General features: G+C 35.7%; 2 protein-coding genes and 1 long non-coding RNA gene across 34 annotated transcripts; all 3 read left to right on the forward strand.

Moving 5' to 3' along the window:
- Positions 1-1,919: 1,919 nt before the first annotated feature.
- Positions 1,920-3,142, forward strand: LOC110905202. Its single transcript, XM_022151095.1, has 2 exons — positions 1,920-2,461; positions 2,584-3,142. The coding sequence occupies exons 1-2, from the start codon at positions 1,920-1,922 to the stop codon at positions 3,140-3,142; spliced, it is 1,101 nt and encodes a 366-aa protein (XP_022006787.1).
- Positions 3,143-9,774: 6,632 nt separating this feature from the next.
- LOC110907933 (2-isopropylmalate synthase A-like) lies at positions 9,775-14,567 on the forward strand. Of its 2 annotated transcripts, XM_035980003.1 has the most exons (10): positions 9,783-10,585; positions 12,083-12,296; positions 12,375-12,455; positions 12,561-12,650; positions 12,736-12,923; positions 13,471-13,504; positions 13,592-13,750; positions 13,825-13,959; positions 14,061-14,203; positions 14,299-14,528. In XM_035980003.1, the coding sequence occupies exons 1-10, from the start codon at positions 9,933-9,935 to the stop codon at positions 14,396-14,398; spliced, it is 1,797 nt and encodes a 598-aa protein (XP_035835896.1). In that variant the 5' UTR covers positions 9,783-9,932; the 3' UTR covers positions 14,399-14,528. The 2 variants fall into 2 exon arrangements, with proteins under 2 accessions (XP_035835897.1, XP_035835896.1); XM_035980004.1 differs by lacking the exon at positions 13,825-13,959 and having other exon boundaries at positions 9,775-10,585; positions 13,592-13,756; positions 14,187-14,203; positions 14,299-14,567.
- Positions 14,568-15,551: 984 nt separating this feature from the next.
- On the forward strand, positions 15,552-21,495 carry LOC118484105. Of its 31 annotated transcripts, none has more exons than XR_004872725.1 (9): positions 15,553-16,034; positions 16,226-16,308; positions 16,506-16,581; positions 16,699-17,527; positions 17,618-17,659; positions 17,796-17,873; positions 17,949-17,977; positions 18,068-21,256; positions 21,359-21,494. It is a non-coding gene; the product is annotated as an uncharacterized LOC118484105 (long non-coding RNA). The 31 variants fall into 31 exon arrangements; XR_004872718.1 differs by having other exon boundaries at positions 15,554-16,034; positions 17,618-17,977; positions 18,068-18,185; positions 19,627-20,696; positions 20,792-21,256; XR_004872719.1 differs by having other exon boundaries at positions 15,554-16,034; positions 17,618-19,765; positions 20,392-20,465; ... (1 more) ...; positions 20,792-21,256; positions 21,359-21,493.
- The last annotated feature ends 1,524 nt before the right edge of the window (positions 21,496-23,019 follow it).

Genomic DNA, 23,019 nt, shown 5'->3' on the forward strand with positions numbered 1-23,019 from the left:
AGTTGATCGACCCCTATTTATAGGCTCGACTAGGGCGGCTCGCGCCCCGCGAGGAAGATAGAGCAGGCCTTCGCGGCCCACGAGGAACCACGTGTCTACTTTAGCTTTGACCAGTCATCGGCCTAGCTCTGGTGAGTCACGTGCCACGTGGCACCATGACTTGCCCGACAATCAAAGACAGTCGCGGCCCGCGACAGACCTAGGTGGTCTTAGTCGCGCCCCGCGAGCGACTGCCAAATTTTGTTTTTCTTGATTTTCACAAGTGCAAAGGTATTTCTGGTCCGTTTTTCACGTACGGGGTACGTAAGGAACGTTTTAGGGTCACGTTAAGGGTTCTAGGAGGGTTGTTATATATATATATATATATATATATATATATATATATATATATATATATATATACAGAGAGAGATAGAGAAAGGGTAAAATGAGAACCATCTTTAGTTGTGAGAACCATGATGAGAAGACTACTAAAACACCATCTTCACACCATAACGTGTTATATTTTAAATAGATTGGACAAAGACTTGGACTTTTTATCGACTGACAAAAATTATTGTGTTTTAGCATGTTGTGTTTTATATTCATAGTTCTACGATCGTGTGTTAAAGCTTTTATGGACTATTATGGTTTGAATATGGTGTTTTAATAGTCTTCACTTTGTTATTTGTGGGGTTTAGGTATGTTTTATGCCTGAAATTACGTGACTATAGTTTTTCAACATGCGTGATTATGGTTTTGTTTTTTGGTAATTATGGTTTTGAGTTTTATCACATGAGTAATTTCATATCCTACGTATCGTACGTTACGGAATATTGTATTTTACACTTTCAATATATATAAAATAAAAAATATATTATGTTATTAGAAACGTACGAAATCAGATTCTATGATTGTGTTGTACGAGCTTCATTTTTTCAATAGGTATACGTTCGAGACCAATAAACGCAATAACAGAACATAAAAATATACATTATGTTTTAAAAGATGAATACTACTCTAAATATAAAAAACCACATACAATTACTAACTAAGATCATCCCATTGGTATCAAAACCTTAAAAAGTCACGTAAAATAAAAAAAAAATAAAAGAATGTAATATAACTAATAACTAGTTGTATATTATATTAACTAGTGTTTAACCTCCCGCATTGTGGGCGTGGGGTTGTTAAACGATTAAAAATCGTAAAACAAAACGCAAATTTACACTGGTAAGCAAACGATGGCTAAACCATGAAAAGTCATAAAAATGCAAAATTATATTGTCACGTCACTTAACACGTATGTAAAGACAAACGTAAACTTATACTGCACGCTGGAGTAAAATTTATACATTATAAAGAATGATTGAATTTAAAGACTTAAAAGAAGAAAATCGCAGATTCAAAAATAAAGCATATAAACCTGAGGGGTCAGAAATGTAGATTACACTGCAAGACAAAAAAAAAGAAAACAAAAAAAGAAACCATCAAATTCTCAGTGTAAAAATGTGAATGGTTTGAGTGGTAATTATGTTAATATGCTGAATTTGAGGGTTTCTTTGGCTCCTTTAACGAATAAACTACTTAAATTGTTATTATACAGAAGTAGTACCCGTCGCGCTGCGGTTGGGTATACATTTGCATAGCATAATATTTAACATAAACAAATTTAAAAGGGACTGATGCAATAGCAACTTTAATGTCCACCGGAGCCACAACAATGATGCATCTTTTTTATTAAATTATCTTCATGTAACCATAAACTAACGATTAAAGCTATGCTTGGTTGTTTTCCTCTAAGAGCTGCTTCAATTGCCTGCAAGTAAAAGATAGTCAATTTATGATTAGTGGAGTCTTATCACGTTTAAAACCCTACACTCCCTCTGCGAATTGCCGATACTCTTCTTCTTCTCTTTTTCTATTCAAACTCTAAAATTATGGCTTCTAATGAAGAAATACAAGGATCATCATCATCTATAGATGAACCTCCATTGTGGGATTATGTGGAAAAACTAGAAAAGCAAGGTTCGGGAGGAACTTGGAAATTCAAGTGCAAAGTTTGTGGTGAAAATCAACAAGGGTCGTATTCAAGAGTTAGAGCACACTTGCTCGTTATAAAAGGTATGATTTGGTTGTTGTTTAAGAGATTCAAACTTGTCAAACGGGGTCTACAAGCTATGGTCATAAGTGATGAATGGGCTTCTTATAGAGAGGATGACACGGTGAAAGCTAACTCTGTTAAAAAGAAGATTTTGGATGATGATTGGTGGGATAAAGTATCATACATTCTTAGTTTTACTGAACTGATATATGATATGATTAGAGTTTGTGACACCGACAAACCATGTCTACATTTGGTGTATGAGATGTGGGATTCAATGATTGAGAAGGTGAAGGCCGAGATCTACAAGAAAGAAAAACTTTCCTTATCTACTTGTAGTATCTTTTATGATGTTGTGCATCAAGTTTTAGTGGCTCGGTGGACGAAGAATAACACTCCTCTACATTGTTTAGCACACTCTTTAAATCCAAGGGATATGATTTAAAATTACATGCTTGGTTTCTATTATGTATTTATATTTTTACTTTTAAATGTTGTAGATATTATAGTAACGCATGGTTACTTGAGGATAGTAAAAGACTCCCTCCTCATAGGGATGGAGAAATTTCACAAGAAAGGCAGACTTGTTTTAGAAGATTGTTTTCTAATGATGATGAGCATGATAGAGTCTTGGAGGAGTATGCTTTGTTTTCAATGAAGGTTGGTCCTTTTGAAGATTTAACATGTATTACAAAGATGGATACTATGGAACCCAAGTCATGGTGGGCTAACTTTGGTGCTCAAACCCCTCTTCTCCAAACTTTAGCTTTTAAATTACTTGGACAACCTAGTTCATCTTCATGTGCTGGGCGAAATTGGAGCACCTATGCATTTATCCACTCGCTTAGGAGGAACAGATTGACTGTGAGTCGTGCTCAATACTTGGTTTACATCCGCAACAATCTTCGGCTTTTGTCTAGGGCCCCTAATGATGGTGTAAATATGTGGGATGTGGGTAGAGATTCTTTTGACTCGATGGAAAATGTAGGATTTTTGGAGTTTGCTGATCTTTCATTAGATGGACCGGAACTTGAAAGCGACTTGCTTGTTAATGTTTGATTAGATTAGGAAGATATGGGATTTTTGAACTTTACATCAATATATAACTATTTTGAGGTTTTGTGTTACATTATCTTTAATATATATTTATTTTTTATATGTTTTTATTCCCGTACCTGTCCCGCGCCCGCTTCTTGAATTTTTTTGTTTTGCCGTTTCCCGTTTCCCGTTTCCCGTTCCCGTACCCGTCCTCGTACCCCGTTCCTATACCCGTCCCAGTGCATCATAGCTTATCACCATCAAACAATTCGCTTAAGAGTGGTGTTTGGATGTGTGTACTGAGAATGATTATGTGAAATTGAATTAGTAAAAGCATATAATCATTTGCAATAAAACGAATTGTTGGAAATATCGCTTGTATCTGCGTATGCTATTAAATACTTTTTCAAATAACTTAAAATCCCAACAATCAGATAATCGATTCTAAAACAATATCTAACTATTACCAAATGTTACGACAAATAACTTTCTTACCTTGGGTGTAACATCAATATCGAGATTTGTGGGATCAAATATGAAATTATCATCCACCGAATAAACACCCCTTTGGTTGTTGCAGCAGCCCAACTATGATCAGCAGGTGCAATTCTTAAATATTTTTTTCTAGCTATGGGCCTGCTACGGTTAGGCATTGACCTGGGTAGATCATAGGATGACTTGATAGATTGGGAGATCATAGGATGACTTGATAGATTGGGAGATCAGCTGGTTACATATCTTCAATAAATGTTGGATTTTTCATAAGCAATTGTGATATTAGTTCGTTAGGGATTGAGCACAATAACCTTAATAATCCAGAATTTAACATAACCTATGTTCACAAAAATGAAGTTCTATACAAAAGCTAATAATTAGTCAACAAAAATATACTGCATAAGTGGGAAAGAAACTCATAAGATTTAACACAAAAACTCACTTTAACCGGGTGAAAATTCAAGAAATTAACTTGGGTATCATTACAGACTCAAAAGTTATAAACTTACTTGGGTGAACTTTCAGGTGTCACCTTCTCTAGTGGACTGCAAAATCCCAACCAAATTGCACAATCAACTTCGTTAATCATATCGATTTGTCTTTTATGTAAAACAATATCACTTTTTAGTTTTAAAATTGCCTTGGCAACTTCATTTGTAGTTTATTTTCCTTAAAAAACCAGCAACCCCTCAAACAGAACTAAGTGGCAGATGATCCACACAAGCTCTGTAACTCTATCACTATACCTCGTTGATAAAAAGTTATTGTAACGGTTACAGTATTGCCTAATAACCTACTTGTGTTCAAACCCAATACCATGATCAAACTACACAAAACTAACCAACTTTCACAATAAACACTCGTTTACCACAAACACCACCAAAACAATCACCAAATTTTCAAAAATTAAAACATAACATACCACAACAACTTCAGCAGACTCAAATCTCCTCTCGTCACCATCACCGGAGGCGGCATAACCAGCACCTCCACCGTCTCCGATTATTTAAACTCTCTTTAACCCTAGCCGCAACTTCTAGAAACTCAACCTTCGCTTTCTCGGTAACAACTCCGACCGAAATCCGAGCTTGAAGTTGCAGATTCGTTATTCCGTCATGCAGCCACACACGCGGCGGATGAGAGGCGGATATAGCCGTAGGGGTGTTCAGAATTCGTTTCGAATTAGAAAAATTCGAAGTTCGTTTAAATTCGATTCGATTATCAAGAATTCGTTTCGATTATAAGCATTTGAATTCGAATTCGATTCAATTTGAGTCAAGTAAATTGAATACGAATCGAATATGAATTTACAATTTCAAATTCGATTCGACTCGAAATTCGAATAAAAATTATACATTTTTATTTATTATTTTTATATATAATACATATATAACTTTTATTAGGCTATACTACAAATTATTTTCAAAATTTATTCCAAAGATTAAAATTACTCATTACCAAACCAACTACATGGCCCGTAACTAAAACCTAAGTAACAAATCTATCAATAAATTTCTAACCCTAAAAATATTAACTTGTAATATGGAGTGGTTATTCCCGACTTGTCGTTTTGAATTTTAGATTTATGATACTTTATTTGGAACTGTTTTAATATGATATCGTGGTTTATGGTTACTTTAAAATTTATGTTCTATTTTGATAGTTTTTTACATGTTTTTTAAAGAATCTAAATCAAATTGAATTTATTCGAATTTGAATCAAATTCGAACTTTTAATCGAATACGAATTGGGTTATTTATTGGAGTACGAATTCGAATCGAATTTGGTAGATTTAAATCGAATTCGAATCGAATACGAATTCAAGGGAAAATAAAAATTATTCGAATAATTCGATTCGAATAATTCAAAAATTTGATATTCGATGAACGCCCCTAGATATAGGTGCGTCTTGAGGATTGAGAAGGGAAAGAAAGTCTGCTCAGCACGACAAGGAGAGAGTGGTGGCTACGATGCTCATCTGGTGGTGGTTGAAGGAGGTGATGCTTTGGGTTGTGGCTATAGTGGGTCAGAGAGAGACAGGAAAGGGGGTAGTGTCCTCTATGCATGGCAGTATAGTAAATAAGATAAAAGTTTTGTCCAATTATTGTATTGTTCCTAACAACTGACGGTAATTGTTATATATAACTAGTAGAAGTACCCGCCGCATTGCGGCAGGATATAGATAACAGTTTCGCATATCGCCAGTGATAACACCGAAAGACATAAACAAACTACAACATATACCAAGTATTGTGGAATTTTGTTTTACAGTGTATAACTTAGGATATTACATTTACGTATGTCGCCAATAGGCTTTTCTTATTTTCTTGCCTGGCTATCAATTTGACCCAAATCAGATGATATTTTATACACCATAAAGTTCGAGTACCTACAATATCAACACATACCATCCCGTTACTTAGCTCTAAATATTGCGTGGCACAATCTAGCCAGACCAACTCTAGCAAGCACGCCATGTAAATGCAAAACATCCTTTAGAATTCCCGATTCATATAAAATAAGCATAAACGTATGGAACCATGAAAATGGTCATGCAAGGAGGTAGGGTGATTCCAGTGGCGGATTCAGGATTTTATTCCAATGGGTTTCTTTTGGTAAATTTTCTTTAATTCTCACTATTTTTTTCTAAATTATATAAGGTTCTCGCTATTTTTTTTTCCATTTTTTCCAAACGCACTAGGTTACTGGGAACCCACAAATGTGGGTTGGATCCGACCCTGGGTGATTCCATCCATTTAACCTCATTATGTGTTTAAGTTTTTTTAAGTAGTTTTGCTTGTGTTCACATTAGTTCTCATGGTTCTCATAATAAATGGTGGTTCCTAACAGATCTTTACCATATATTACATTTATATATATATATATATATAGAAAGAGAGAGTGTGATAGAGACAATAAACACAACAGTCTCTCTCTTCTCACACCTCTTTCTTTTCCTAGCAGATACCACCACAACCACCTTCCACCCACCCCACACAACATGCCACCACCACCATCCACCCCACACTACCTTCCACCACAATCGCCTAACCAAATCACCAACATTATTGCTACCTTCAAACACCACCACCACTGCCTTTAAAATCCCACCACCGCTGCTTTAAATGCAGGCAACATTAAAGATAGTGACGGGTTTTCAGATTTGGGCTCTGGTTTTCATCTAGCGGTGGGTTTTCAGAATGGATCTGACCACGAGGACCATGATAAGACTACAGTGATGACCTAATCTAAGGCTCTGGCGAGGGGTTTCAGATTTGGGTTTTTAATTCAAATATGGGGTTTCATAGTAGGTTTTAATTTTGGTTTTTTATTTGAATAAGGGATTTTCGGTTTTCATGGTTAAATCTGATGGCAATGGTATGATGGTTGGAGTGGTGGTTGCAGTGGGAGAGGTTAATGGTGGAAAGTGATGGTGGTTAGGTTAGGTGATAGCGGGAGTGGCAGGTGGTGGTAGTGGTAGTGAGTATGTGTGAGAGAAAAAGAGAGAGAATTGAATAAATGGGTAAAATGTCTATATAAAATAATGTTTTATATAAATAAAGGGGTAAAAAGACTAATTTCCCTCACATGGGGTCCACTTGGTCAAATTTAACCATAAACTAACTAAGTTAGGGTCAAATGACGTAACTTGCAAGGGTTTGCAAACATCGAGTACGTTTTTCGTACTTTTTGAAAGTAAATGATACAGTTTGTGTCACACCCTCAAATTCCACGTGCAGGGTTTTACCGCGAGGCGTGTGACTAACCAGGATCATGCCACCAATCATGTTAAACAATTAATTTAAAGTAACAAAATCCATCACCATTAACACAACCAGTGATTAAGTTTTCAAAAGTTCAAAGACTAAGTCTAAGTTAATAGCGGAAGCAAAATGTTTAAAATTCCAAACAATAGTTTAAAACCATAATTGTTTAATAAAAAACCCAATCAAATAGTTCATCGCAATCACGACACTCCCACAGTGCAAGCTCCTAAGCTATACCTAACGACCTGCAAAGCATGCACAAGTGTGGCAACATAAAGTTGGCGAGTTTACGGTTTTCATTGTTGTTATAAAAACAGGTTTGTTCAAATACTTAGTTTATAAAACATGTCATAGGGAGTTACCCCATCGTTAAGCTACTAAACTGTGTGGTACCGAAACTTGATTGTTGTAGTTGTTTGTTCCCCGTGTCAATGTCTATCATCATTAACTAATTGCCAAGGCAAAGTTCATGTCCGTCCTCCTCGGCACAGTGCGAGGTTTGACATACCTAATAGCGATATCAACTAATACCCCGTTCGCCAAACCCGGCGACTAATCGGTAGAATGTGTGCGAGGTTTGACAAACCTAATAGCGATATCAACTAATACCCCGTTCGCCAAACCCGACGACTAATCGGTATAATGTGTGGGGACTTTCAGACAGAGTTTGTTTAGTCCACTAAAGACATGAAGTATAAATTATAGTATTTAACAGTATTCCAAACCAGGAATATTAGGTGGTCCCAATCCAGGGATAGTGTGGTTCCCAACAACCGAGAATACATGCTTTTAGTAAATGTGTGAACTCACCTTAGCTTAGCTCGGCAGATTAAAGTACTAGAGCTAGTAGGGTCAACCACGTCCTATTATAATTACCAGTATTATTAGGGTTTGTATATAAGTATTTTATGTAAGTTTTATACGTATCTAACAAATAGCATGCAAGTGAAGCTTTCACCTAGCACGTATATTATGTGGGTTCACACGTGGGTTCATAACAAACAACACAAGTCTTCTGTGCATTATGGGTGTGCGGCCTCAGCATGGGTGTGCGGTATGAATATAAGTGTGCGAGGTACGATATACAGATTCATGAGTGTGCCGCCCGTTGTATATGGGTGTACGGTATGCAGTTCATGGGTATACAATACATAAGTGTGCGGGTGATGAGTGTGCGACAAAAGCATAAGGTGTGCGGTGTGGGGGTGTGCAGTGTATGAGGTGTGCAACCCACCAACCCCCGCCGTAAGCTACGGTTCTCAACTGTAGCCTACGGTGCCGTCTTTCTAACCAAGCCCGTAACCACCCACGTTTACACGAATACAATAGGACCCCTTTTTAATAGTTGTTAAGTTTACTTATCACCAAATCATTTAGATCAACAAAACATCCATAAATTCAAGATCATAACCCTAATCCTCATGTGTTTTACCCATGCCAAAATATTCAGAATTCATTAAACTCTATATTGATTCACATAAACCCTAAATCATCAATTAATCATTACCAACAACATCCATATCAGATTTATGAATACCATATCACACGAAATCATCAAAACACCAACATCATGAAATCCTTAGTTTATCAAATACATCAATCAACATCAAAATCAATCTACCGAATCAGATCTAGCAGTTTATCATCACAATAAAATCATCAAAATCTTATCATCATACCATCCCTAGTTACTGAATCATACTTCATACGATTAAAACAATATTAAACATGATTTCTAGCAAAACCTTAGATCATCATTATAATCATGCTCCCAATATCAATCAACAAACATAAACACAGCCGATGAGCCGAATACATCAAAGAATCAAAACAAGATAATGTTAAACACAAAACATTCTCGGAGACCCAATATCAATTCTTAACCCAAACCAGTTAGGGTGAGAGGGGCACTCCCCTCTTAGGGGAGTCCCCTCTCTTACGCACACCCAATCAGGTTATGCCACGTCAAGTCCCCTCTTAAACTCCCCTCACACCCTCAATTTGATGGCGTCACTCCCCTCACACAATTATTTTTTTATAAAAAAAGAAGAAAAAAATATGATTGGTGGAAAAAGAGTGGACCCACATTAACAACCAATCACCCCCTCTCTCTCTCCTTTCTCTCCTCTCTCTCATGCGGTAACTACACCCCGACCCATCTCGCCGAATTCGGTCACCGCGGTGACGGCGGCGGTGTTCCCGAGCGAGGACTTCGCTCACCGCATGGGGTCACCGAGAGTGCCCCGTATACCCTTAGCCCATTTGTAAAAAAAGAAAAGAAAAACGAGGCCGGTTTTAAAACCCATTTGATTTAGGCCCAAACTGGTACTAGTCTACACTCGAAGCCGAAAACCCAACTCTGCCCCCAAAAAGCAGCCCGTCAACGAAGAGCAAGTAGGTGGCCTCCCCACCCATCGCTTGCCACGTCATCATCCCTTCAAAAACTCCATTGATGTACTCCAAAAATATATTTATATTATTCTACTAGACTAGATAGACTAGACTTTGTCAGTCCCACACGCCCCTGCTGCCCTGCATCCGCCACTCCCATGGCAGCTTCTCTCTCTCAAACCCCCACCTTCTCTCCAACCACCACCACTTTCTTCTCTCCGATCACCACCACCAGACTCCGTACACTCCTCCATTTCAAACCCTCACCCTACCCAACCCTCTGCTCCCGCCGCCCTGACTACACCCCAAACCACATCCCAAACCCTAACTACATCCGCATCTTCGACACCACCCTCCGCGATGGCGAACAATCCCCCGGCGCCACCATGACCACCATCGAAAAGCTCCGCATCGCCCGCCACCTCGCCAAGCTCGGCGTCGACATCATCGAAGCCGGCTTCCCAGCCTCCTCTGAAGCCGATCTAGAAGCCGTCAAACTCATCGCACAAGAAGTCGGCAATAACAATAACAATAATAATAATAATGTGGCACGTGAGGGGGAGGATGGTCACGTGCCAGTGATATGTGGTCTTGCGAGATGTAATAAGAGTGATATTGATCGGGCGTGGGAGGCGGTTAAGTATGCGAGGTATCCGAGGATACATACGTTTATTGCGACTAGTGAGATACATATGAAGTATAAGCTTAAGATGAGTAAAGAACAAGTTGTTGAGAAAGCCAGGAGTATGGTGGCTTATGCCAGAAGTTTGGGGTGTGATGATGTCGAGTTTAGTCCGGAAGATGCCGGAAGGTACATTGTTGTTTCATATAATTCATGGTTGTCTGTTTGCATGTACATTTTGATTGATGGATGAATGTGTTGTGTTGTTTCCCAATGAGCTATAGCTAGTGAAGATTCGAATCCGATTCCAACCTGGTTTTACTGGGCCTTCGGCGGGCGGGTTTTCCCTAGGTGCTGTCTGCGATCGCGGGCGTATGGGGTCGCCTTTTGCCATTGGGTTACCATGGGTAGCTGGCTTTTATTCGTTTGTCGCTTAAAAAAATGTGTGTTGTTTTTGAGATTACCATGATTTGGGACCGGGTTTGTTCGGTTTGGTTGTAATTCTTTTGGATTGATTTGGTTAGGGGCGTAGTTGTTAATAGTGATGATAGCGAGCGCTATAGCAAATAGCGTAGCGCTGGATCATGGCTATCTGATGTTTAGCGCTCAATAGCAACAATTAGGGTTTTTTAATTAAAACCAAATTTTTAGCGACCAACAGCTGTAATCTTCACTAATTGCATCAAAAAACCTTAACTTCGTGAATAAAACCCTGTATTTAAAAAAATATATATAATACGTTATCGCTAAACATCAAATAGCGCTCACTATCGCTATTTACCGCTATTCGCTATTAACAACTATGGTTAGGGGTTAGGATTGGGGTTTTTGTGTGCATTGGGGATGGTGTGTTGGGGAGTAGGGTTAGGGATTGGTTTTGAAAAGCGGTTGGTGCTCTGATGCGTTAAGATCCTAAAAGATGATTAAGTGATTATGGGAGGCGTTGGTAATTAAAAACTCACTAAGGGGCCGTTTGTTTACCTCTTAATGAGGCTCTTAATAGTTCAGACCTCTTACTGGTTCAGCACTTAATGGTTCAGACTGTTTGTTTCGTGAGCAGATGTCTGAATGGTTCAGACATTTGCCTCTGAATGGTTAAGTATTATACAGAGTCTGAATGGTTAAGTATTATACAGAGTCTGAATGGTTAAGACCTCTAATCTGAATTGGTCAGTGCCTCTGACGGGTTAAGCACTATACTGGCTCTTAATGGTTCAGACCTCTTACTAGACCTCTTACTGGTTCAGCACTTAATGATTCAGACCTCTTACTGGTTCAGCACTTAACCATTCAGAAGTTGCCAAACAGCCCCTAAGAAATTGTTTATAGATGATATTATAAGTTGTTTAACTTTTAAATACTAAATTGTAAGATATTATCATCATATCTGGTCAGATTTGTTTAGTCGATGGTCTAATTTGTTTAAACACTCAAACCCCTTGCCTAATCAATGATCAAGTTTGAAAAACTTAAACCCATTGCAATCGACAGTTTAGTTTGTTTAAATACTGGTTAACTGCATAAGACGCTGCATCAGATTGGATGACATGTGCATCAACTGCAGCGATGCAAACTGTAGTGGTTTTTATAGTTTCTTGGTTAGAATAAGTATATAAAGCTGATAAAAATGCTTACTTATTTGTCTCATTCTTATAAAATACGGATTTGTGTTATGTTCGTTAACAGATCAGAGAGGGAATTTTTATACGAGATCTTGGGAGAGGTTATCAAAGCGGGTGCAACCACCCTTAACATACCCGATACTGTCGGTTACAACTGGCCTCGTGAATTCGGGCAGCTCATTGCCGACATAAAGGCCAATACACCGGGCATCGAGAATGTCATCATTTCTACCCACTGCCAGAATGATCTAGGACTTTCTACTGCCAATACTTTAGAGGTACATTTACGGTTTACATACATATTTTTTCGTTTTTACTTTTTATTACTTTAGTTTCCTAATTTACGTGAATATTAGGGAGCTTATAATGGTGCAAGACAATTAGAAGTAACCATAAACGGGATTGGAGAGAGAGCCGGTAATGCTTCTTTAGAAGAGGTAAGTGTAACGTAATGGTAATATACATCAAGTGTTCTAACAAATAGTAATATCTTAAAGCTTTTGTTAATTGATCGATTGTCTAACTTTTATTTAAAAATATAGGTGGTAATGGCTTTAAAGTGCAAAGGAGACTTATTGGGTGGTCTTTACACCGGTATCGATACACGACATATTGTCATGGCTAGCAAGATGGTATATCTCAAAGCTTTTTATTTTTATTTAAGAATAAATGATTCTTAACATTTGACGTCTCGTTTACTTTTAATATTGTGTTTAGGTGGAAGAGTACAGTGGACTGCAGGTGCAGCCTCACAAGGCTATTGTCGGTGCTAATGCGTTTGCTCATGAAAGTGGAATCCATCAAGACGGAATGCTAAAGAATAGAAATACATACGAAATCATGTCGCCTGAAGATATTGGACTTTTTAGATCTAACGAATCTGGTCTTACACTTGGAAAACTTAGGTAATTAAAATTACAGGTTGTCTACTTTTTATTCTATTTTCTTTTGGAGTAAAATGCCATTTTCGTCCCTGAGATTTGACTGCTTTTGCGACTTTCGTCCAAAGGTTTGTTTTTCTGCATCTGGATCCAAAAGGTTTGAAATCTTGCCATTTTCATCCAACTCGTTAGCCCCATCCATTTTTTAACGTTTAGTCATGGGTATTTTCATCTTTTTAGACATTTTTTTTGTGATGATTAAAGGGTTTGGATGGGGAGAAAGTCAACAGAGGTGGATCTTTATTACTTATAGTGTTTTTATTCTAATAAAAATGTCTAAAAAGACGGAAATGCCCTTCATTTAACGGAGAAAAATAGATGGAGTTAACGAGTCGGGTGAATATGGCAAGATATGAAACCTTTGGATCCAGATGCGGAAAAACAAACCTTTGGACTAAAGTCATAAAAGTGGTCAAATCTCAGGGACGAAAATGGCATTTTACTCTTTTTTTTTTTTTTTTTGAGTTATTGAAATATAGTAGTCTAACAATTTTCAAATATTATTGATCAGTGGACGGCATGCTTTGAAAGCTAAACTATTTGAGGTAGAGTGTCGTTATGATTTATGAACACATTGGTCTCTAAATATAAAGAAACCGACATCTTTGTTGTTATGTATTTTTTATGTTCAGCTTGGTTATGACATTGATGGGAGGGAACTTAATGATGTCTTTTGGCGGTTTAAATCGGTTGCCGAAATGAAAAAGGTCATTACCGATGATGATTTAATAGCACTGGTATCCGATGAGGTTTTCCAGCCCACCGTTGTTTGGAAGTTTGGAGACGTACAGGTACGTATACGGCCGCGTTTGCATACGTATAGTTTTTATTTTTTAAACATGTTGAAACTAATTATAATCTACAGGTGACGTGCGGGACTTTAGGTCTTTCAACCGCAACAGTTAAGTTAATAGCAGATGACGGGACAGAACAAATTGCCTGTTCTACTGGAACAGGACCGGTCGATGCAGCTTATAAGGCGGTTGATCTCATTGTAAAGGTTTGAATTTTGAATTTAACATTGTCAAAATGAGCGGGTTGAGTTGGGTCGGGTCAAATTTACTAAGTTTATGACGTTTGATTCTAAAATCTGTTTTACAGGCGCCTGTAAAACTCCTTGAGTACTCGATGTCTGCGGTTACAGCTGGCATTGACGCGATAGCCAGCACCCGTGTTGTAATTTCTGCTGATGACGACCACACAACTACTCATGCATCTGGAGAACAAATCTCACGGACATATAGGTAAGAAGCAAGACTCAGGTTTAGATAGCAACTAATATTATATACACGTATATGTGTATACGGTATGAATGAATGTTTGTGGCTTTTGTTGGCAGTGGAACGGGTGCATCGATGGATATTGTTATCTCCAGTGTTAGGGCGTATGTTGGTGCCGTTAACAAGATGTTAGGGTTGAAGAAGCAGTCAACAAGTTAAAATTTTGGTGTGTAATGTTTTGTTAGGGATTGTATCTTGTTTAATAAATTTGAGAAACTTATGTTTTTGTACCAGTTTTGGTGTGTACCAGTTTTGTATGATATTGTTCTTTAGTTGGTTATTTCCTTCATGTTGTTGGATAATGCAATTAAAATAGTGCATTGACACACTAAAGAGTACACATGAGAGGTATGTAAATCCTTTAAGCCACTTGACACACTAGTTGGTCTCTTTCTTGTAAAGAGATGTGGGATGGATCACTCCATGAGCCTCACATGTTTGAACCCGAGCCGGAATGGTTAATAAATGTTTTGGGAACCGGACCAATCATTAAAAAAAATCACATTTGGTTGGCTGATCCAATATGGCTAGCTTTGGTTGGCTACTTTAATTAAAAAAAAAAAATCACATGGCTGGCCACGTCAAGCTAAGCCATGCAACACCACACCCACTAGGGGTGAATTTCTGACACGACCTGAAAACACGACACGAACCTAACACGAAATTCGCGGGTTTGGGTTTAGTATAAACGCGTTCGGGTCAGTTTCAGGTTGAATCCGCGAACCCGTTTAGCTAAACAGGTCAGGTTCAGGTCAACCCGGTCGGGTTGGCAGGTTGACCCGTTTAACCCATTTTTATTGAAATTATATTTTTACAATATGTTTTATGTCATAATTTGATTAGGTGTGTAATTTTATGTCATATATATAACTTAAAAGGGAAATTGACATAATATTTTATGATTTTAATGTAACTTTATTATATAAATTTGTTTTTTTTTTTGTAGTAGATGTTAATTTTAATATATTAATTTGCTGAAAAAAAAATTCGGGTTGAATGGGTCGGGTTCGGGTTCATATGTATGACACAATTTTCGGGTTCGGTTCGGGTTTGGGTTTGTCTAAAATTTTTGGGTTCGGGTCGGGTTGAACCCGCCAACCCACGAACACGACCCGTTTAGCACCCCTAACACCCATCATTTTTCAGCATAAGCTTGTGGATCTTACCTTCGCCACATGTCAAGCAATGCCCCCAACCTAAATCCTTTCACACCCTACGGTCTAAACTGATCTATTATCTATATTAAAACAAAACACTTTGGTGCCACTTGTCATTAGCTTAATCCTATTATTGCCACCTGTCAACTTAATATTCCACACAATTCTTCTTTGGGCGGCAATACATCGAAACCCTAGATCAAAACACGCGTAGATACTCCATTCCTTCTCCTACAATCTTCTTTCTTTTTTTCCTTGATATTTTTCTTTTACTCTTCACCTCTTTCTTTGTTTCTCTCTGCAACTCTTCATCTCTTTCTTCCCTTTTTTTCCTTTCATCATTCAATCAGATTTAGAAACCCTAACAATCATCTTATTCGCGATTCATCTTATTCTCCGATTCATCTTATCCTCCAATCCATCAACATCTTCAATTGAATACCGGAAATCAAAATCGATGAAGGAATACGTGGGGCTGTGGTGGTGCAGATCTGGTTGGAAAAACATTTTCAGATATCAGAATCATGTTGGTGGTGGTTACAGGTGTTTTCTATCGATCTTTCTATCTATGATTATTCAACCCTAAATCATGGAAGCGATTATTCAACCCTAAATCATAACCAGATGATCTGGATCAGGTATGTAAGCGACTCTCTCAATTGTGAAGAGTTTTTGTATAATGATTATTCAACCCTAAATCATAATCAGTGACGAATAGTCTTCTCTGCCAATTTGAAGGTTTGATTATGCTCGTACTCCTAACAGAATTTAATTACAGACTGTGATTTCATTTTGTGTATTAATTTCAGTTTTTTATTTTGTGTATTAGGGTATCGTACAGAGAAAATGTGATGGAGCATGACCGTAGCTTGCGGGGCTTAATTACCATGAGCTGTGAATACGAAATTACAGGTATCTGATCTTAATTTAGCCATATTGTTCCACTTATTTTTTTTTGAAAGGTTTATTGTTCCACTTATTGAAATGTCTCTGGGAAAGCAATGAAGTTGTTTTATGGTAGTACAATTATCTTATGTAGCTTAACTTCTAATTGTAGAATGTAGTCGCTAAAAGTGTGGGTATATATTAATTTTTTCTCGCTAATATAGTAGATTTGGTTAATGGAACAACCCTCAAGATATTTCCTATGATCCGTTCAGAAGGGGCAACAATATATGGGTTCAGGTCATACTTATTGTTCCACTTATTATTATTTTTTTTTTTGAAAGGTTTATTGTTCCACTTGTTGATTGTATTGTTTTGGTGGTGTTTGTTCTTGATTTTGGAAATAATGACATCCAGGTTAAAAGTGTGCTTGCTCCTTGTGAGTATGTTAATGTGAGTTTGGGAGGTGACTCAATGCAGCAAGATCATGATACTGAAGCTGATAGTGAGGTAGAGTACCCAATATATATATTGTGTTAATATATGACTGACCCAGTACATGGATCCAAGGGTCAAAAGTTCTGATTCAAGTGCCCAATACATGACTGATCCATCTATTATAGTCATAATTTCTCTTTTTGAAGTCTATTTGCAATCTATAAATTATTATAATTTTGTTATATAAAATAATCATTATACAACTGTTTTTGGTAACAAAGGGTTATGTGGTGTACCTTCTTTACCCGACTGGCCCTTTTCAGTGGCCTATCACATGCTGGTAAAATTGCAGTCGGGATATCACGTGGTGTTGTGTTTTTATCGGTGCTCAAAATAATATTTATCTATAAAAGAAGACAACGTAGCGATTAGAACTTTGCTCTTCCGCACAAGTTAGTGTCTTAAGTTGAATTTCTATGACTCTCATGGTCTCTGTCTGTATTTGAGAAATGGTCTCTTTTGACATGTAACTTTTTCAACTGTTGTTGCAAAGAAAAAATAATATTAGACACGGAAGTCGTTAATGGCTCTTGAAATGGCGAGCCAACAAGTCACAAAGTTAGAGTTCAACAATTTAATGATACAATATTAATATGTATGTTTTTATGTTATTGTGGTGTATTCCAATCGATATTGTTAGGCTGGCTAGAGCTAAAGATTTACTAATTTTGGTTATCAAAACAACAACTGAACAAGAGGTTAAGTGGTAGATGGGTGTTCGTGTTAAATGGTCTAAGTCACACAATAGGTATGTTTTGCTATAAAGTTTGGCCACACAATTTATATATTTTTAGTCTATATTATAATGTTTTAATGCAGAGGTTTGTTTATCTTTCAGATTCATACGTTTATTATACCTTCTTATCTGTTCCGCTAATCGGTAATTCTGTTTGAACCCCTAAAACATATGATTTTGTTGAAGATTGCGCTTTGTTTTTCAATCAGTTATGAACAATGACGGTACTTGTGGTTTCGATTGGGCTTTTGTCCGTGATTTCGATGCTTGGTGTTTGTAGAGGGTCATCTACTTCACGAATATTTGAAGGCATGCTGACGCACAACAATAGCACCGACATTTTTTTCATTCAAAACAGGTACAATTAAATTTTCATAATGCTCTATTGACTATAAATGAGATGATTTTTCATTCATGCTTCTTGGGTACATAGCACAAGAGTTGGCTCATTTCCAATTAAGGGTATGGCACTATTTAACCCATATGAATCATGTGGTCTTGGTATAGTAAATTAATAAAAGTATTTATTTTATGGGTTTTGATTTCCTGCAGAATACGACATATATTTGGCATACTCGTGCATATTTGCTTGCTGACTCATCATGTATGAAAGAGATAAACTAATGATGCATAACAATAGCACCATTAAACATCTTTTCATTCAAAATAGGTACGGTATTCATAATGTTCTATCGACCATCTGAGATAATTTTTCATCTATGTTTATTTGGTAGGAGAGTATACGGAATTGATAGTGTTATATTGCTATATATATAAATTCAGCATGATATTAAAATTACCGATATCCCACCACGATAATAGATATCTAAAATATCGGTGTCCTTGACCGATTTTGATTTTTACCGCATTAACTACTTAGAATGCAAGATGAGGCATTGCTTATAAATTGAGTTAGCAAGTTGGGTGGGTCAAGTTTGGTAACATGTTAAACGGGCTAGGTTGTTCAAACAACTTTGATCTTACAATTATAACTTCACTTAATGAAGAACTCGAGTTTTTTTTTACTAAAATTAATCAAAAGGTCTCATGCTTTGAAAATACATTATAGATGAATTTTTTAGTAGAATGAATCAAAAGGTCTCATATTTGTTGGGTTCGATGTAACTACATATGTGGTTTACGGTTTTCAAAGGAATCACTTAAAAAAACTGCCGTTTTGGTTTCTTTCTAGAACCTTTTTCTTACCAAATTTGGAACTTGATTGTGTTGATTTCATCAAATTGGAGATCAAATGAAATTCACATGAATAAAAGTTTTGGTGGAAACTTTGACAAAGATTTGGTGGATTTTGGTGGCATGGTAGATCTGGGGAGATTAAGGGGTAAAATGGTTAATGTTGATAAAGAATTCTCATACAAGTTTAAAGGAAATTTTGGCTTCATATCCTAGGTTTAAAAATTTATTTCCTCTAACTGATACCTTATTCCAACATTTATTTTGAAAGCACAATCTTAAGTGGTCGGGTACTCATATAGTAGTCTAAGGGACGTAAGTCATAGAATCTTAAAATAAGAAAGGTAGATGGCAAAATTGCATTCACCGATGGCTCGAAAAAGACCGGTTGAATATATAGGATAGCTTATTGGAAGCCCCTTTGTGTTTCAACCTGTTTATATATAAGTACCGGAACAGTCGGGGTAATGGGTCATAACAGGTAACGGGTCAAAATGGACTTTTTTTAAAAGTGAAAAGGGATGTTTGTAAATACCTTCTACTTGAAATAACTTTAGTGATATTATGATGTAACATCAGTTCTTGAATTCGCAGTGGAAAAGATATTCGTTCTAATTATATTGGATTGTAAACAGATATTATGATGTAATATATTTGACCCAATAAAGCTCTGTTTGTAAGTGCCATTTACTTGAAATATCTATGGTGATTATTTATGTATGAATCGAATTTTAACGGTCTGAAAAGCTTTCTTACATGTGTTAATCTTCTGTTCAATATAGTTTATCTTGCCGAATTTTAGGACATATGAATACTAAAGCCATTAGAGAAAATGGGTCTTTGGTTTTCATAAAACAAGTTAGCAAGGCGCTCAAGTTGTGAGTTAATTTTTATACTACATACTTTATTGTGCCTAGGAGCATGCGATTCAGATTCTAAATGTGCCACATTTGCGTGATCCCAAAAACGACATGAACTTGAGAATCGTGTCATAAGCGTGAACCCGATCAGGACAAGAGTATTCATGGGTTGACACGTATGCGGCCTGTTTAACCGGTAATCTATACATATTAAAACATTTAAATTCTATTTACATACTTTATTAATTTTTTGAAGCAATTATGTTTAAACTATGCCATATCATTTTTAATAGAATACATCTTATGAAACTAAAAAACAAATACATGGGTTAAACAGGTCGACTCACAAACTTACTTTCTTGATAAGGACACCACCTGTTTAGCTAAAGATGTATAGTTTTGAGTATCGGTGACAATACATACGTGAGGTTGGGTTTAAATGAAGTTTTTAATGGCATAATCCAGTCTTCTTAATTAGGTACAAACATTTGTTCCTTTGATTAGTTGTGAGATTGCTTCCAATTTTTATGCTTATTCTCTGTTTGGTGAACTTAAATGGTTTGTAAAACTGTTAATCAGGGTTTTTCTATATAATCAAAGAATTTGAAGCAACTTATGGTGTTTGTGCTTTTATTTGATATGTTGTGTAAGCTTTATTGATCATGTTATTGCTAATTAAAGATGCTGAATGGAAGTATATGTTTTAATAGGATTACAAAGCATGATATTTTGGTTTATTTTATATCATTATTGTTATTATTTTGTCTGCATGCTATTTGATATCAAGATTTGGTGATCTGCAAAAAATTGTTGAATTCTCAGTTTCACAAGTTCAACGAATTAGCTTGGGGATCAATTTGCATTGAGACGAAATGATGAGCCATCATAATCCCAATGTCATTTTTTTATTCTTCCATTTCATTTTATTTTGTTTCAGACCATTAACAACAATTTAAAATGGTAATTTTTTTAGTAATAGTGATATTATCCTTGCTTGCAGATGTGTTTTGTGTTGGCATCACATAATAAACATGGCTTAAAAGGGTACAATAGAAGGACAATCTCATGCATGTGGGACGCCTTGTGATAAGTATAACATTGTAGGGTTTGTAAGCAAATTTTCAAAGGTTAATATACGCAATGATATTGGTAATTTCTATTGTTATTTTTAGTTTATAAATCTGTAATACAAACTTTTTGTATACAATGTGCTTGGCGATAGCTAAAGACGGAAGAGAATAATATTAAAGGGAAAGTCAACCACATGAAGAAAGGAAAGATATAAGCTTTGTTCGAGAATTTAGTGAAAATGGTATAGATGAAGATGTTTACAGTTTAAAATTTGGTTTTTTAGCAAATAATGAATAGATATGTAAGTGTAATCCTTTTAGCTATTTAATATCTCTTACTACTGTTGCATGATCTCATATTTTTTTACTCAATAGTTTATAATTGTAACTTAGTTTCAATTTTCTAACATTTTCATGTACTCTCTAATATTTTCGTTAATATTTCAATGTATATAAATTATAATTTTTTACTTCACAATTTTAAAGGATTTAGTTTAATGCTGCTTTTTGACTAACCATTCTATAACAGTAAAAGGGATTTATAGCAAATCAAGTGTTGGAGGGTAGCCAACCAGTTGATATCTCTAAGAACCCGTTTGAGTTGTTCTTACACTTAAGTAAGAATCTATTTTTTTCAAATTAATTTCATGTATATTTTTAATAATCTAGCAATAGAGCTTTAAATTCTAAGTCGTCCTGATTGGAATTGATAATGTCAGAGGATGAATGCGATAGTGGAGTTAAAGAATACATCATGAAGGTTTAGTTGACAAAAACTTAATTTGTAACGGACATTATGTAGATGTACTATTGTGACGTGTTCAAATGTCTCAAAATATTAGGTTTAACAAATCACACTTTAACGCTTCTACGTTTAAATTATTTTATGTGTTTAGTTGGTGTTTAGCCACCCGCGAAGCTCGCGGGGTCTTAGGCTAGTTCTTAAAATATAACAAAATAAGTAACAATAGATATAACAGTTTTAGAATTATAAAAAGGTAAAATAGGGTATGAACAACAAAATAAAGATTCAATAATAAAGTATTAAAGATTGAATAATCTTACTATATTATAAAGAATGAGTAAGGGACATTTTAAGATACTAAAAAATAAGAACTTTTTTCTTTTTAATTTATAAATTACCCTTAAAATGATTGTAAATTGGTCTTTTAAATAATAATTATGTTTTAGATACTCAAAAATAAGAACTTTTTTCTTCTTAATTTATATTTTTTTTCTTCTTAATTTATATATAATAATTATTTTAAGATACTCAAAAATAAGAACTTAAATCCATTAGTTTTAACATAATTATGGCCTTATGGGTAATTAGTTACATTTCTCCCCTCCACAACAAACTTATAATTCTTTTACGTATTCTTGTCATATCTTATAAATTATAATGTTTTGAAAAAAATCAAAAAGTATCATGACGACCTACTCATTTTTGTCAATGTTTCAATAGTTGTCTTGGTTAGTATTGACGTGTAGATTAAAAGGTACAGGTAGATGATGTCTTAGTGTATAAGTAATTGAAGCCCAACGTACTTAGTCATTATCTCATAATTTTTAATAGCTACAGAATGCCAAGTGATTAAATACCGTCAATTTAATCATTTCATGTAGATTACACTTTAATCACTCGTCTTTAACAAAATTATATAAAATTAGTTAATAATTACACCTTATCCCCTTATAAAAAAACTAATCCCCCACCCCCGATTTTTAAACGATCATAACTTTTTGGTACATTACCTTTTTTTTTAATAAATAACACCATATAAACAAGTATTTATTCTCTTTAATTTGAGTATAGTATTCCTATAGTTTTTTAATTAAAAATGGTATGTTACGTGATTAACAGTGTCTACAGTAATAACTGAATTGTTAATCGAAACCGAACAGAAATCAACCAAGAACTAAATTAACTGAAAACTGATTAAACGAAACCCGAATTAACCTCGATTTCGGTTGAGGATAATAATCTAACCAACTGAACAATGCACACCATGGCAATGTCTTTTTCCCCGCCTCATCGTGCGCGCACCTATCGGTTATTAACCAAGATCGGTTATCGGTGAGCAATAACTAAATCGTTAACCTAAACCCAACCGAAAACAAACGAAATCGAACCGAAATCAACCAAAAACTGAATTAACTGAAAACCGAATTAAATAAAAACCGGTTATCATTTTTTTTATATTCTTGTTTAACCAAAATTAGCTTAACCGAACCGAATTATTCATATTTTCATATAATTCTAGCTTTTATACCTCTAGTCCATATATTCATATTTTATATATTTATTATATATATTTATACTTTCATTTCATGTATTTATACTTAATTTTCATATATTTATAAGGAGAAGTTTTAGTTC

This window comes from Helianthus annuus, chromosome 11, assembly GCF_002127325.2.
Source record: "Helianthus annuus cultivar XRQ/B chromosome 11, HanXRQr2.0-SUNRISE, whole genome shotgun sequence".
NCBI classification, from domain to species: domain Eukaryota; kingdom Viridiplantae; phylum Streptophyta; class Magnoliopsida; order Asterales; family Asteraceae; genus Helianthus; species Helianthus annuus.